This window comes from Trichosurus vulpecula, chromosome 8, assembly GCF_011100635.1.
Source record: "Trichosurus vulpecula isolate mTriVul1 chromosome 8, mTriVul1.pri, whole genome shotgun sequence".
Classification (NCBI taxonomy): domain Eukaryota; kingdom Metazoa; phylum Chordata; class Mammalia; order Diprotodontia; family Phalangeridae; genus Trichosurus; species Trichosurus vulpecula.
Window position 1 is genome coordinate 57,321,437 of NC_050580.1, and position 13,406 is coordinate 57,334,842.

A 13,406-nucleotide genomic window follows, 5' to 3' on the forward strand; every position below is an offset into this window, starting at 1 on the left:
CAGGCCCTTCCTCATCCCTACCCCTTTGCTGCCTTCAGGAAGGAAGAAGGGCCTGGTCCAAATGACAAAGTTAGGCAACTAACAAGTTTCCCTGTCCCCACCTCCTACCCACACACATACCTTTCCTCATCATCTCCCCCCACCCATTGTATCTTGTATTCTCTCTTCTTTCCTCCCACCACACTTTGTCTAGTCGTCTACGTAGGAGTGGAAAACGAATATCTCTCAAAGGGGATGACTTGTGTGGCAGTATCCTCAGACTGAGAAACATAAGAAACTTGAGGGATTAGTGTATAGGAGAGAGTAGAATGTAGGCCCCTAAACATTCCTCACTCCTTCTATCCCCAGCTATTCTCCCCAGGTGTGTTACTTGAGTCCAGAACCCTTCCACTCCCCTCCCATCCCCATATTGGCAAGGAAGAGTAGGCATATTCAAATCACCTAGCTCCCTGGGGCAGCCAGCACCAGGAGCCATACTAACCTGTCCTGGATGAGAGACCAATCCTGGCAAAAGACAGAAGGTGCTCCTAATCCTCCTCCCCCTCAAACCAGCCCTGGCCTTGCAGAGACAGAAATCTCCTTTTTGGTGAGACTTCTTTTGTCTGCTGTCTTATTCTCTTTTGAAGGGCAGAGTGAAGGTGAGGACATCACCTTATAGAAGAGGCCTGAAAGTGATGCAGGACTGCTCTCTCAGTCCCTTGGTGCTCCCCCTGCTCCTTGAAGCTGCCTGTCCAGCTGGCACAGCTGCTTGAGGAAACCAGAATTGGGGAAGATCCAACGGTGTTGCTTCACAGAACTCACAGCCTGCCGAAGACTCAGCCCTTGCCTCAGCATGAGGTAAGCCAAGACCAGAGTGGCTGATCGGCTGACCCCCACCACACAGTGAACTAGGACCTTGGCTGGAGGAATAGGCAAGAGGGAGAAGGGTGGTGAGAAGCTACAGCAGAGGCAAGCCCCTCTCACTCCCACTAGAAACTTAATCACCCGCTACTCTCATGGGGGCTCCGGAACCCCTCCCCGCCCCACCAGGAGCAACAGTGACAGCTCACACTTCTATAGCACCACAAGATCTCCTTACAATAACTCTGTGAGGCACGAGGCACTAGTATGTTCATCACCCTCATTTTACAGATAAGGAAACAGAGCTGCAGTGAATTCCCCAAGGCCACACAGCTAATACGTCAGGGATAGACCTCAAACCAGGGGTCCAGGCCTTCCGACTTCACGTCTCACTGATCTTTCCTTTCTTGTATTCTCTTGTATTTTCCATTACAATGACATCATACAAAAGTCTTGGAAGGCCCTGAGATGATCTTGTCCCAACTCTACTAAAGGTCACTTGTGTGGCTGTTTACAATTCCTTCTCTAATCTGATCCTCGGGTCCTTATCTCTGAAAAAGAATAGAATGACTTAACCTGTCCTACACCACACTTACAAGGATGAGCTAGATAATTACATGTGAAAATGCTGTAAAGAGTATAAAGGACAATATGTAAGGCATCATTATCCTCAATCTCATTGTATAGATAAGGAAACGGAGGCCCTAAAATGGCGCTGACTTGTCTAGGGTCACATATGAAGAAAAGAGAATTGAGACTGGCTAGCTGAGTGAATTAAGAATTGCAGAATGAGAGGAGATTGCTCCCAACCCTTTCCAGGTTGTCTTCTTGGCTTCTCCGGGCTCTTTCTTTGACTTTCCCTCCTTTCTCCCACCCCAGCTTCCTCATGGGGAATATATTTTAGGGCAAAAATGGAAATCTAGAGATATCTGGGTTGAAGCCTGAGTCACTCTGGAGCCCACTCAATCATAGTGGGGGATTTCTTCAAGCCTGATATTCCTTGGTTGGAGAGGGTACACTTTCTGAGGTGGACTACATACCGGGGAGAAGAGAAAAGCCCACCCATCCATTCCAAACCCCCGTTTCATACCCCCAGGGGTGAGGAGGGCATTGTGGATAAAATCAGCAGCAGAAGAAAAGTAGGCACTGATGTTGAAGTCAGGGAGGTCATGGGCAGGCACCCCCAGGTAGCTCACACAGCTGCCATAGAAGTCAGGTCCCCCCTGGCAGTAAAGCCCACCGTGGGCTGCATTCAGCACATGAGTGATGCCTAGTTTCCACAGTTCAAAGCGATTGTTTGCTGTGGCCCTAGAGGAAGACAAGGACAGATATGGCGGCCGGTGGATTGATCCAGGCTGGCTACCTTAGGGATGTGGGGGTGGGAAATATCTGGAGGAAGGCTTTGGTTGGCTGTGCAGACAAGCACAAAACCCCATGCTTCTGGTCCTGAGGAAATAACACCCACCAAGCCCAAGCCTTGGGCCCCTTCCCGACCCTTCTCTATTCCTAGCCCCTGAACCTCCCCCTCTCCTCTCAACACATATTTCTCCTTGTGGGTGGTATGGAGCCAGGTTTGGGGGACCCCATTTGCTACCTGGACCCAGACCTCGGGGAGAGAAGAAAGAGGGAAGATTCTCAGCTGTCCTTGTCCGCTCCCCACATGGCATGTACCTTCCTTGATGCCCTCTTTCATTGTATCAGTAAATTACCTTTAGAACCTGAAGCTTTAGGGATTCTTCTTGTCCCCAGTTCCCACTGTCATTCTGAGCCAAGAGGAGGGAAGGAATGGGCTGAAATAAGCTGAGATGGACTAGTGGGAGGTTCTAGAAACACCCAAGACATTGCTCACTCCAACTCCATCTCTTGTCTTTCACCCAAATCCCTGTAACTCTATCTTCTATGCCCCAAGCCTGCCCTACCACAGGCTTGTCAATCATTCTAAGTTTCTGGGAGACTTCTGGAATCTACACAAAACTCCTAGCTTCTAGGTCTAGCATTTTTTTTCCTCTAGGAATGCTGATTGCTTTCACTGTCCCACCTTATGGTTGTACCTAGGGACTGTTCCCCCTCCCCAGCCATGGTCACACCAATTCTAATTACAGACTCCTTCCACCCCTTGCTGTAAGACTTCCTAATAGAACAGGTTTCCTCTCTTTCCTCCCTCATCCTAACTTCCCAGCTGTATTTTCTTATCCCCAAATCACCACTCACGCATCTCCTATGAAGAGATTGGGCCAGACTTCATCCACATGGCTGCAGGAGACCTTCCCTGTCCTGAGGAGCTCCTCTACTTCAGAGACACTAGGGCAGGGAGCATCAGTATCATCTGTCTCAGCTTTGATCACTCTTGGGGAGCCCTTTTCCCCAGACATCAGTAGGAGAGACCTTAGCCTCTCTCTCTATCTTGGAGAAACCCAGGGTATGCCTGTGTTTGTGTGTATGGGTATGTTGGTGGGGTGGGGTGGAGAGTGTAACAACTCCCTCCTAGAACTTGTGCCTTCTCTCACTCAGGTATCATTTTTCCTTTCCAGAGACTGACAGAGACAGGTGGGACAGCAGTGAATGACTCAGCAAGGCACAGTGGCCTCCAGAGAGAAAACAGTCACTTTTCCTTCCTGATTAACTCCAGTGTCTCCCTCCTCCAAAACCCCAGTATCCATCGGCTTTTTCTCTTCTCCTTTCTTTGCCTCCTCCCCACATCTATATCTGCCCCTGCAGAGCACTAGAATTGAGAATTGGGAGGTTGACACAGCTGTGGCCAGGCTGTATTGGGGTGAAGCTCTAACCATAGGCCAGTGTATTCAACAGTGCCTTCCTCTTGGAACCTAATTCTAGGTCCAGATTTGGAGATGTGAGTGAAGGGAATGAGCAGAGGCAGATTCAGGAAGGCAAAATATCCTGTTTCATGTTCCAATCCAGACCAGGCAGGTACTCTCATCAATCATCTACGCTTATCCTGAGAAGGCCAAGCTACTAGACAGACCTTGGTGTCTGCTGTCCTTTGAAAGGATAAGTGAAATCCATGAATTCACAAGTCTTGAGGGAAGACATCCTATGGGTCCAGTTCTCTGTTAGACACTATGGGGGTGGGGGGAGGGGAGACACACTGAAGAAATATAAGAAGCAAGCTTACCATCATCATAGATTGTAAAACTCTATCACACATTGCCTTAGTGGCCAGGGCTGCACAAGAGATTAGATACATGGGGCCTTGTGAATAGAACCAGAGAAGGTTCCAGTGAGCCACACACTTCACTCAGGCCACACAAACGGCCAAATTGTGGGGATAGGGCAGAGTTTTTGAACAGTGAGAATCATGGAAATGGACAGATCTTGGCAAAGGTAATGGAAAAGAATACCCAAGTGGTCAGAGGGTTGAGCAAAGGACTTGTGAATAAAATAGTCTCTGTTCCTCAGGTTATTTTTTTTAACCTGTAAAATGAGGGATTTGGATTAGAGAATCTCTAAGGTTCCCTTCCAGTTTGAAATTGAATGAGATGCTATGAATCTGGCATTAGAACTGGAGAGTCTGAGGAAGAGACGATTGAACACATACTCCGGTGTAAGGATTCATGGGCTTAGGCAGGGGTAGGTCTGTCCTCGGACACCTACAGCCACATCTGCCATGAAAGACTTGGAGGCAGAATGCCTTTGATAGGTTCTCTGGGCAAGAGGGTTCTGTGATTTTTTGTCCTGTGCTTGTTGGGAAGAGGTAATGATTGAGCCCTGGTGGGAGCAGTTTCTCAGCTGTTTCCTGCTCTGAATCATAACAATGTCAGAGTTGTTGGGGAGGAAGCTTAGATAGAGCTCGAGGCCCCAGACTACCTGTCTCTAGGGACGTGTCTACTTGGAGCAGAGGAAGGAGCTCGGTTTGCAGCATTCTCCACCTCCTCAGCCACACCCCCTGACTTGGAGGCAGCTAGGTGTGGAAAGGGACGAGATACTGGGCCTCCAGTCACAAGGAGTTGAGTTCAAATGTGCCCTAGATCCTAGCTGTGGGACCCTGGGCCAATCACTTCACCTCTACTTGTCAATTCGAGGATATGGACAGCGCTGGCCTCGACTGGTGGTTATTGTGAGGATCACATAAGATAGGGGTTGGGGAACCCGCGGCCTCGGGGCCACACGTGGCCCTCTAGGTTCTCGAGTGCGGCCCTTCCACTGACTGCAGCCAAAGGGCCTCACTGGAGGGCCCCGTGGCCGCAGGTTCCCCACCCCTGACATTAGATAATACTTGGTAAGCGCACACGGGCGTTACATGGATGCCGAATCCCTTCCCTCCCCCCACCCCCAACTACCCTGCTGGGGCCAGGCCATAAAATCAGACCCTGCGGGCGTCCGGCCTGGGGATAATAATATCTGACATTTATACTGTAAAGTTCTCACATGTGCTCATATAGTATTTCGTCTGAGTCAACGCCTCGGGCCTCCAGTATCATTATACCCTTTTTACAGACTAAGGCACTGAGGCTCCAAGAGGTTCGGTGACTTGGCCTGGCCCCACGGCTAGCATCGGAGGTAGGATTTGAATCCAGGTCATCCGGATCCAGTTAAGTCTAGCCCTCAGTCCACAGTCTCGAGGATGGGCTGGCCAGGGGTGCCCCTCTTCCCCTCTCCCCCCATTGCCAGTTGTTTTCCGGGGCAGAGCAGCAGCAAGTGGAAAAGCTCACGCCTCGCGGAGGGCCCTCCGTCCGATAGCCCCGCCCCTTGGCCTCAGCCCCGCCCCACAGCCCTTATTGGCTCCTCCCCCCCTTTATTTCCCCACCCTTATCCCCCTCCTCTGCTAGGGCCCTGGGCCCCAGGCCCTGGCGCATGCGCACTCTCGCCCCCGCTTTCTCCTCCCTTCGCTTCCCTTCCCTCCATTCTCGCGCCCTTAGCGGAGTCAGCCCCGCCTCCCGCCAGCCGAGGCCACGCCCCAAGAAGCAGTTCCGGTTCGGGCGGGCGCTGCCGCGGGCGCTGCCGCGGGCGCTGCGGTGCCCGAGGCCCCAGTGTGATGCTCACGCTCAGCCGCCCCTCGTCGCCAGCTCCGCCTTCGCCCCCGTCTCCGCCCCCGCCAGAGGCCCCCGGCCCCGACTCTGCCCCGAGGGGCCGCCGGAACAGCCGCTGCGAGGAGAGCCGCTGCAACCCGGGCGAAGAGGAGGAGGAGGAGGAGGAGGAGGAGCAGGAGGAACAGGAGGAGGAGCAGGAGGGCCAGGAGGGCTCCTGCCCCGAGTGTCGGAAGAGTCCGGCGGGCCCGGCCAAGGTGAGGCTCGGACCCGGGCCTGAGGGGAGGGGGCCCGAAGGGCGGGGCGGGGCGGGCCCTCTCCTCCCCCACCCCGCATCCTGGGGGGCCGAGGTGCCAAGTGTGGGGGGGGGGGGCGACCGCCGGAGGTGGGGGCGGGGGTCGGGCCTGGGGAGCAGGGGGTACCTGTGTATGAGGTGTGTTTGAACTATGTGCGTGTGTGTGCCGTGTGTGTCCGTCCGGTATGGTTTGTGTGTGTGCGGGGGGGGGGGGGTCAGTGTCCGAGCGTGTGCCGGCGGGAGGGGATTGTGTCTTGTGTGTGTGTGTGTGTGTGTGTGATGTCTGTCCGAGTTTTGTGCATGTGAGTGTGTCTGCTGTGTGTGGTGTGTCAGTGTCTGACGTGTGTGCATGCGTGTTTGTGTTGTGTCTGGGTGCGTCTGTATGGTGACATATATGTGTAGGGCGTGTGTCGGAGGGGTGTGCATGCAGGAGTGTGTCACGTGTGTGTCTTGTCAGGTGTGGTTTGCGTGGGGGGATCTCTGTCTTGAGGTGTGTGTCCGGGGTGTGTGTGTGTGTGTGTGTGTGTATGTGTGTGGTGTGTCGTGCGTCCGTGTCTGAGATGCACGAACACGGGAGTTTGAGTGTGTGTGTGTGTCTGTGGTTTCTGTGGGGTATTATCCGTTGTGTGTTGCAGGTGTGTGCACACGTGTGTCAGGTGTGGTCTATGTATGCGTGCGGGGGGGGGGGGATTGTGCGTCCGAGGTGTGTGTGACTGTCTGTCTGAGGTGGGCGCACCTGAGCGTGCTCAGGTGCTCGCATTGCCCGTGGGGGATGAGCCAAGTTCCGGGCGATCTAGCGGGTCCGAGGCGCTGCGTGGAGAGTCTCTCCCACCTCGGTCCCGGAGGCCCGGGGCTGCCTTTACCTTTCCTGCCTAGATCCTTGAAATTCCCCAGCCACCCCCTCCCGTGTCCCTGGGCTCTTATACCCCGACTCCCTCCGGCTCCCCACCTTCCTCCCATGCAGAAGGTTCATCATAGAATGTCTGATGAAATGAAATGTGTGATCAGGCAGCATTTTGCTCCAGTTGAGGGATTTTCGTGTTTTCTTTTTCCTCCCGGAACCTAAAAGAGCTATAAGGCCTTGCAAGCATTTGAAAGCTGGGGCTCTCTTTGTAGCGAGTTGGTTAGTTTAAAGACTTGGAAGGGGTGGGTGGGTAAGTGACTTTCCCTAAACCTCCTGAAGTCTGTCTTCATACCTTATAAGAAATTCTGGAGTATTAAATCCTGAAAAGGAAGATGTCTTTACAGTTTCTTCTTTCTGTAACAGTTTCCTTGCTCTTTGAATTATTTATCTGAAGGGCCTGAGGGCTTTAGGTTTTATAAATACTTAGTTTTTGACTGACTGAATGTATCTCGGTGTAAGAGTTTGATCAGTACAGATCTCAGTAAGGTTAATGTAGATTGAAGTGGTAAGCCTGTAACCTTATGAGAAATCCAAATATGAAACGTTAATAGTGGGAGCTTCCCATGTTCTCTCTGGATCATAAGATCTTCAGGGCCACAGGCCAGTACTGATTCTCAAGCAATTGAGGTATGTTTTGATAAAATCTGTAGTGCTATAGAGCACTGGGCCTGGAGTCAGGAAGACTCATCTTCCTGAGTCAAATCTGCCATGCGACACTTACTTGCTGTGTGACCTTGGACAAGTCACTGAAGCTTGTTTGCCTCAGTTTCCTCATCTGTAGGATGAGCTGGAAAAGGAAATGGCAGACCACTCCAATATCTTTGCCGAGAAAACCCCAAATGGATTCACAGAGTCAGGCACAACCGAAAAATGATTGAAAAAAAAAAAAGCAAGCTATTTTAAGTTTGCTATTAACAAAGACGTGGGCACTTTGAAATTTTTTTTATAGGAGACAGCATAATACCAAGATACTGTACTTGGGCCAAGGGAAAAAAAAATGGTTCAGAGGAGACATCATGGTAGGAAATGAATAGTAATCTTTTGTAAGTTTTCTGCCCTGTAAAATGAAAATGTCAGTGCTTCATTCAGCCTTTTATTTTAAAGGTCAAAAGTCACATGCTTTATTCCACCTGTGGTACTTTTATTCTGATTATGTGCAGTACTGGATATCTTACTGGTTTTCTTTATGTAATGCTTGTGTTGAGCACATGCTGCCAGAGACTGGGATCCCTGCTTAAAATGACAAGAAAATAGCTTATTGATTTTTTTTTTAATTTTTTTTTAATTTTTGCTTTTTGGCAGGGCAATTGGGGTTAAGTGACTTGCCCAAGGTCACACAGCTAGTACATGTGTCCAGTGTCTGAGGCCACATTTGAACTCAGGTCCTCCTGACTCCAGGGCCGGTGCTCTACTCACTGCGCCACCTAGCTGCCCCTAGCTTATCGATTTAGAAGAACTCTTAAATACTAAGAAACTATGATATAGGAAACTTTCTAATTCCATAAATAAACTGGTTGGTGGGTAGACGCCATATGGGTTTGTCCTTGGATGCTCAGATCACTAAGCCAACAACCACTTTATAAAGGCAAAATTAATTGATTCAACATTTCATCTTAGGTTGTCAGAAGATCAGCTTGTTTGTTTTAATTTATGGAACTAATAAGGAAGATCTTTCATTTTGAAAGTATAAGAGCTTTCTATTTGGGTAGCATGTTACAAAGAGCTTTGTTAAGTACCTATTATATTGCTGTAGGTCTTATAGTAAAATTGGCTTCCTGGTTCGATTTTTAAAGTGTCCAATAAGCATTACTTAGAATTTCAGAACGTGCTTTTGGTGACTGATGATTTATTTTGAGCTTGACCTTCCGTATTCTTGAGATCAGATTTTTAGAAATGCTGTGTTGCCCAAGCCTTCCTCTCTTAATTCCTAATATGAGAAATTTCTAATTTTTCATATGAGAGGTAAGTTGTATATGCTTAGTTAAGTGTCTTCTTAATTGTTTAGATAAGCATCATTTTACTACAAATGTTATTTTTAATAGAAACAACCATGAGTTCTATTTAAGTCCATTTGTAGTCTTTCATGAAGAAATTACACCTTACTCCCAGGGTGTATGGGGTGTTCAGGAGGACTAGCACCTCTGGTGTGAGGGCTTTTCAGGGCTGCTCATCCACCTTTAGTGTCCATCAGAAGAAGCTGTGACACGCACAGTGACCACACTGCGGTAGAACCATTGGGCTAGGCCAGGTTGAAGGTAACCCATAGGCCTCAAACCATCAGTGAGTTGGGGAGATGTCTACCTCAAGGATATGAAGACTTCCACAGGCAGAATAGGTGGATGAGAACAGTTTGTTCCAATGGCCATGAAGGTGGCTGAAGCAGATGCAGTGGAGAGCTTAGAGCTTGGTCAGGCGAGGTCATCCATTGCATCCCAGGCCATTGACTTTTGGTCTGCCACTGGACTTTATGACTGTGAAGAGAGAATGAGACCAATGACTTTCTGCCTCACTTATATCCAGTGCAAGCCAGAGACATCCCACTTATGATGTCATTGGTCTTCTTTGAAAATGGAAAACAAACAACAATACTGCTTAGTTACTGTGTTAACAGGCTAAGGACACAAAGAAAGGCAAAAGATGATTCCTGCCCTTGAGCTCACAATCCAGTGGGAGAGGCAACATGCAAATAAATATGTACAGATAAGCTATATACAGACTAACTAGGAAATAACGAACATAGGGAGGCATTAGAATTGAGAGGGATCTGGAAAGCCCCCCTATAGAAGGTAGGGTTTTAGATGGGACTTAAAAGAAGCCAGGAAGCATCATTGACATTAATATATACCTAGTATATATTAATAGTATAATGTATACCTAGTTATCCAACTCTTTTTATTTATTGTTGCCAGATTTCAAAGCCACTTAGTTGTAGTGGAAGTAAGCTTTATGGATAGACTAATAAAGACTAATATTTAACACAATGGATCTGTTTTTAAGCTTGTGACAGTAGTTAGAAATCCTCAGTACTTTTCAAAATAATCATAGTCAATACAGGTGATAATTTTCTACAGAATTTTTTAGGGATAGGAATCTTAACCCACTTTTTTTTTTAAAAAGAAACTGTTTAATCAGAGATATTATGAATGGGATTCCTTGTTAGTCTCATAAGAGAAGCCACAGATGAATGAAGTCAAAATTTTTTAGTTTTTCTACCAAGGTTTTTTCTCCAAGCCTGAACTGCGGTGGTAGTTTGGTGCTGATTGTTAGAGTAGGGCTTGTGATCTAGTTCATTCACCTTCCTCATATGTATTTAAGCACTTTGACTTTTCTTGTACAGCATAAAGATAGTTATTTTAGTTTAGCATCTTCTTTGATGTTGACCAACAGTTTTGAATATATGAATGCAAGTTAATATTGTACCAAAACATCGCATCAAGAATTCTTAGGCAATTTTTGAAAGAAGCTGTGGAACCACTTTGGTAAAGGATAATAACACAAGCTATTTAAATTCCTTTAGTAGCTTGAAGTGTTAGATAATCATTTTAGCTTGTCTCCAAAACAATTGATTTTCAAAAATTTTTAAGCTATTTTTTCTTCTTCCCACACATAAGATTATTCTATTTGCTAAATTTTTATCATTTTTGGTTGAATTAATTTTTTTGTTCTTTGAAAATTTTGATTTTTTTTTTGAAACCTTGCTTTTCTCTAAGAGTATGATGTTAGCATGTTAAGGGGTAATAGTAGGAGAAGAACATAAATAGCCACTTGACCAGAGATTTCAGCATGACTGATTTCTTATTTTGTTAAAAGCCCTGTGACTCTCCTGACCTTGAGAGATCAGGAAGTTAATTGTAAATATGAAAATGTGGGTCAGGCATTTATGAAGAAGGCATTTTTGAATATATAACTTTAGTTTCTGTCTAATAGTCCATCTGGTTTGGTAGATGATTCTATGATGGGTTAGTAATATGTACTGATCTCCCCTTTAGTCTCTTTCTCCAACTCTTGATCCTGTATTTGATTCTTGCTCACATGCCTCAGAGGCTTTGTAATATTAATTAAGGTGGGACTCTTTTTACTGTTTTCTCTTTTAGAAATGCTAAAGCAGGGGCAGCTAGGTGGTGCAGTGAGTAGAGCACCAGCCCTGGAGGACCTGAGTGCAAATGCAGCATCAGACACTTGGCACACTGACTAGCTGTGTGACCTTGGGCAAGTCACTTAACCCCAATTGACCTGCCTTCTCCCCTCCAAAAAGGAAAAAAAAAAAAAGAAATGCTAGGTGCTAAACCCCAGGCCTACACCCTTTTGCTAACTAGATGCTAAACCCCAGGCCCACACCCTTTTGCTGATTAGGTGTGAATCCTTTGAATCCTCCAGTCCAACAGGTATGTAAGATCCAAGGTTGGCCTTTGACTTTTGGGGCTCTTAGTCACCAGAAGAGTGGTGTGGGACTCTGGACAGCTGCTCTAAGAGCCTCCCGGCTTGTCAGCCTAGATGTTGATGCTTTCCTGGTAACTATGAATTGTGATTTGGTCTGTTTACATCGTGTATGTTTGTAATTTGTTTGTATTTGCTCTGTAGTTGAGGTTGCTGGCTTTTCCTCCTGAACTAAGTGAGTATATATATATGTGTGTTGGATTAAAGTAAGGTTGCTAACCGCTTAAAGTTACTTTCCTTGATAAAGCAGATCAAAGAACCTGTGTTAGCAGCCTTCTCTGTGCTGGTTGTGGTGGGTCTTACACCCCAACAGCAGCTGCTAGCAGATTGTTGCTTTTAGACCTCCTTGGTGAATTTTGAAAAGTAAATTTTCTTCCTAACTTCTAGGCTAAGAGTGAGTTCATAATTTACAGTTGAAAGTGTCCACATAACTGTTGCAACGCACAATTCAATTTGGGACAATATGCGACCTGGATCCTGGCTAGGAAGTTCACTTATAAGAAATACTAGAAGGGCAGCTAGGTGGCACAGTGAATAGAGCACCAGCCCTGGAGTCAGGAGGACCTGAGTTCAAATCCAACCTCAGACACTTGACATGTGTACTAGCAGTGTGACCTTGGGCAAGTCCCTTAACCCCAATTGCTCTGCCAAAAAAAAAAAGAACTACTAGAAGAACTTGGTTATAGCAGTTTTCATTGACAGAGACCCCAAAGACAATGTCATATCAGGGTCCCAATGTAATGTGCTTGCCTGTGTTTTAAATTCCACCCACACAATAGCTTTGAGTTGTAGTTTTGAATTTGCGAGGTATTAAGAAGAAATAATTTTAGTATGTTTTGAGAAACCACTTTTCTGCTCCCTTGTATATTTTCACAGTTAAAAAATTCCTTGGGCAGGGGTGAGGGATGCAAGCTGTGGATTCTGTTGATTTAGAATCTTCCTATGTACTCATATTACTCAAAATCCAGACTCTTTAAAAACATTTCTAGCTGTGTAGCTATTTGAAGATTTGGAAATACCATTGAGTCAGCTAAATAGGTCTCGTCATTGAAATTTAATTAAATCCATATCAATTTCATTAATAATAGCATTGGCAAGAAAGACAAAGATTGCTAGAACTATATATTAAAGCTGGATCGAAATCCAATACAGCATTTTCAGTATCATGATAGAATCTGCCATTTTCAGTCAGCTTTTCATTCTCCATTAAGTCCTGGCTGATTTCTGGTTGTAGCATGTTTAAGAATAATGATTCCACTGATCGACTTACCTAACCTCTAGCCTCCAGATGTTAATTTAGTGATTTGAATACCTGATGATTGAGTGTAATCTTAATGCCAGTTATTTCGATTCATTAATGTTTTGGGAATGTGAGGGTGGGTGGTTCCTCAAGGATAGGGAGTTGTATTCAGACTTCTGCTAATCTTCTGTTCCCTGTTTAATTCTGGGCTTTTTTTTTTCTGGCAGTTTTTATAAGTGTAGTAAATGTAAACCATGCCATGAGTTCAAAATAAGAAAGTAAAATGCCTTTTTTTGAATGGTTTTAAAAGCAAAAGTATGATATCTAGAAAAACACATAAAATACTTAGCTGATAGGAAAGATTTATCCATCAAGAAATCTTGACTTTAAGTTGAGAGTTCTTAACATGGTGGGTTTGTAAACAAAAAACATTGTTGCTGAATTTCAGTATAATTGGTTTCCTTTGTAATATCGCATATCTTATTTTATGCACTTAAAAACATGATTCTGAAGAGTCCATAGGAATCACCAGATTGCTAAAAGAGGGATCCATGATGCAAAAAAAAGTTTCAGAACTCTTCATCTCATATGAAGAAGAATGATGTGAAGAAAAATAAGCCTGGATACCCCCATGAGAGTAAGCTAATCTACACTTGTGATTGGTCATGAACTCTAACCATGAACATCATGATTAATCCCTTGACA

General features: G+C 46.1%; 2 protein-coding genes across 2 annotated transcripts in view; one reads left to right on the plus strand and one right to left on the minus strand.

Moving 5' to 3' along the window:
* Positions 1 to 690: 690 nt before the first annotated feature.
* On the minus strand, positions 691 to 3,212 carry LOC118829519 (dual specificity protein phosphatase 13-like). Its single transcript, XM_036736509.1, has 3 exons — positions 3,052 to 3,212; positions 1,931 to 2,148; positions 691 to 899 (listed from the first exon to the last, which is right to left on the minus strand). The coding sequence occupies exons 1-3, from the start codon at positions 3,210 to 3,212 to the stop codon at positions 691 to 693; spliced, it is 588 nt and encodes a 195-aa protein (XP_036592404.1).
* A 2,416-nt stretch (positions 3,213 to 5,628) lies between these two features.
* SAMD8 (sterile alpha motif domain containing 8) overlaps positions 5,629 to 13,406 on the plus strand; it is a 50,466-nt gene continuing 42,688 nt past the window's right edge. The window contains exon 1 of the mRNA XM_036735458.1: positions 5,629 to 6,082. Within this exon, the coding sequence (XP_036591353.1) occupies positions 5,834 to 6,082 (249 nt within the window). The 5' untranslated portion in view covers positions 5,629 to 5,833. The remainder of the gene's footprint in view (positions 6,083 to 13,406) is intronic.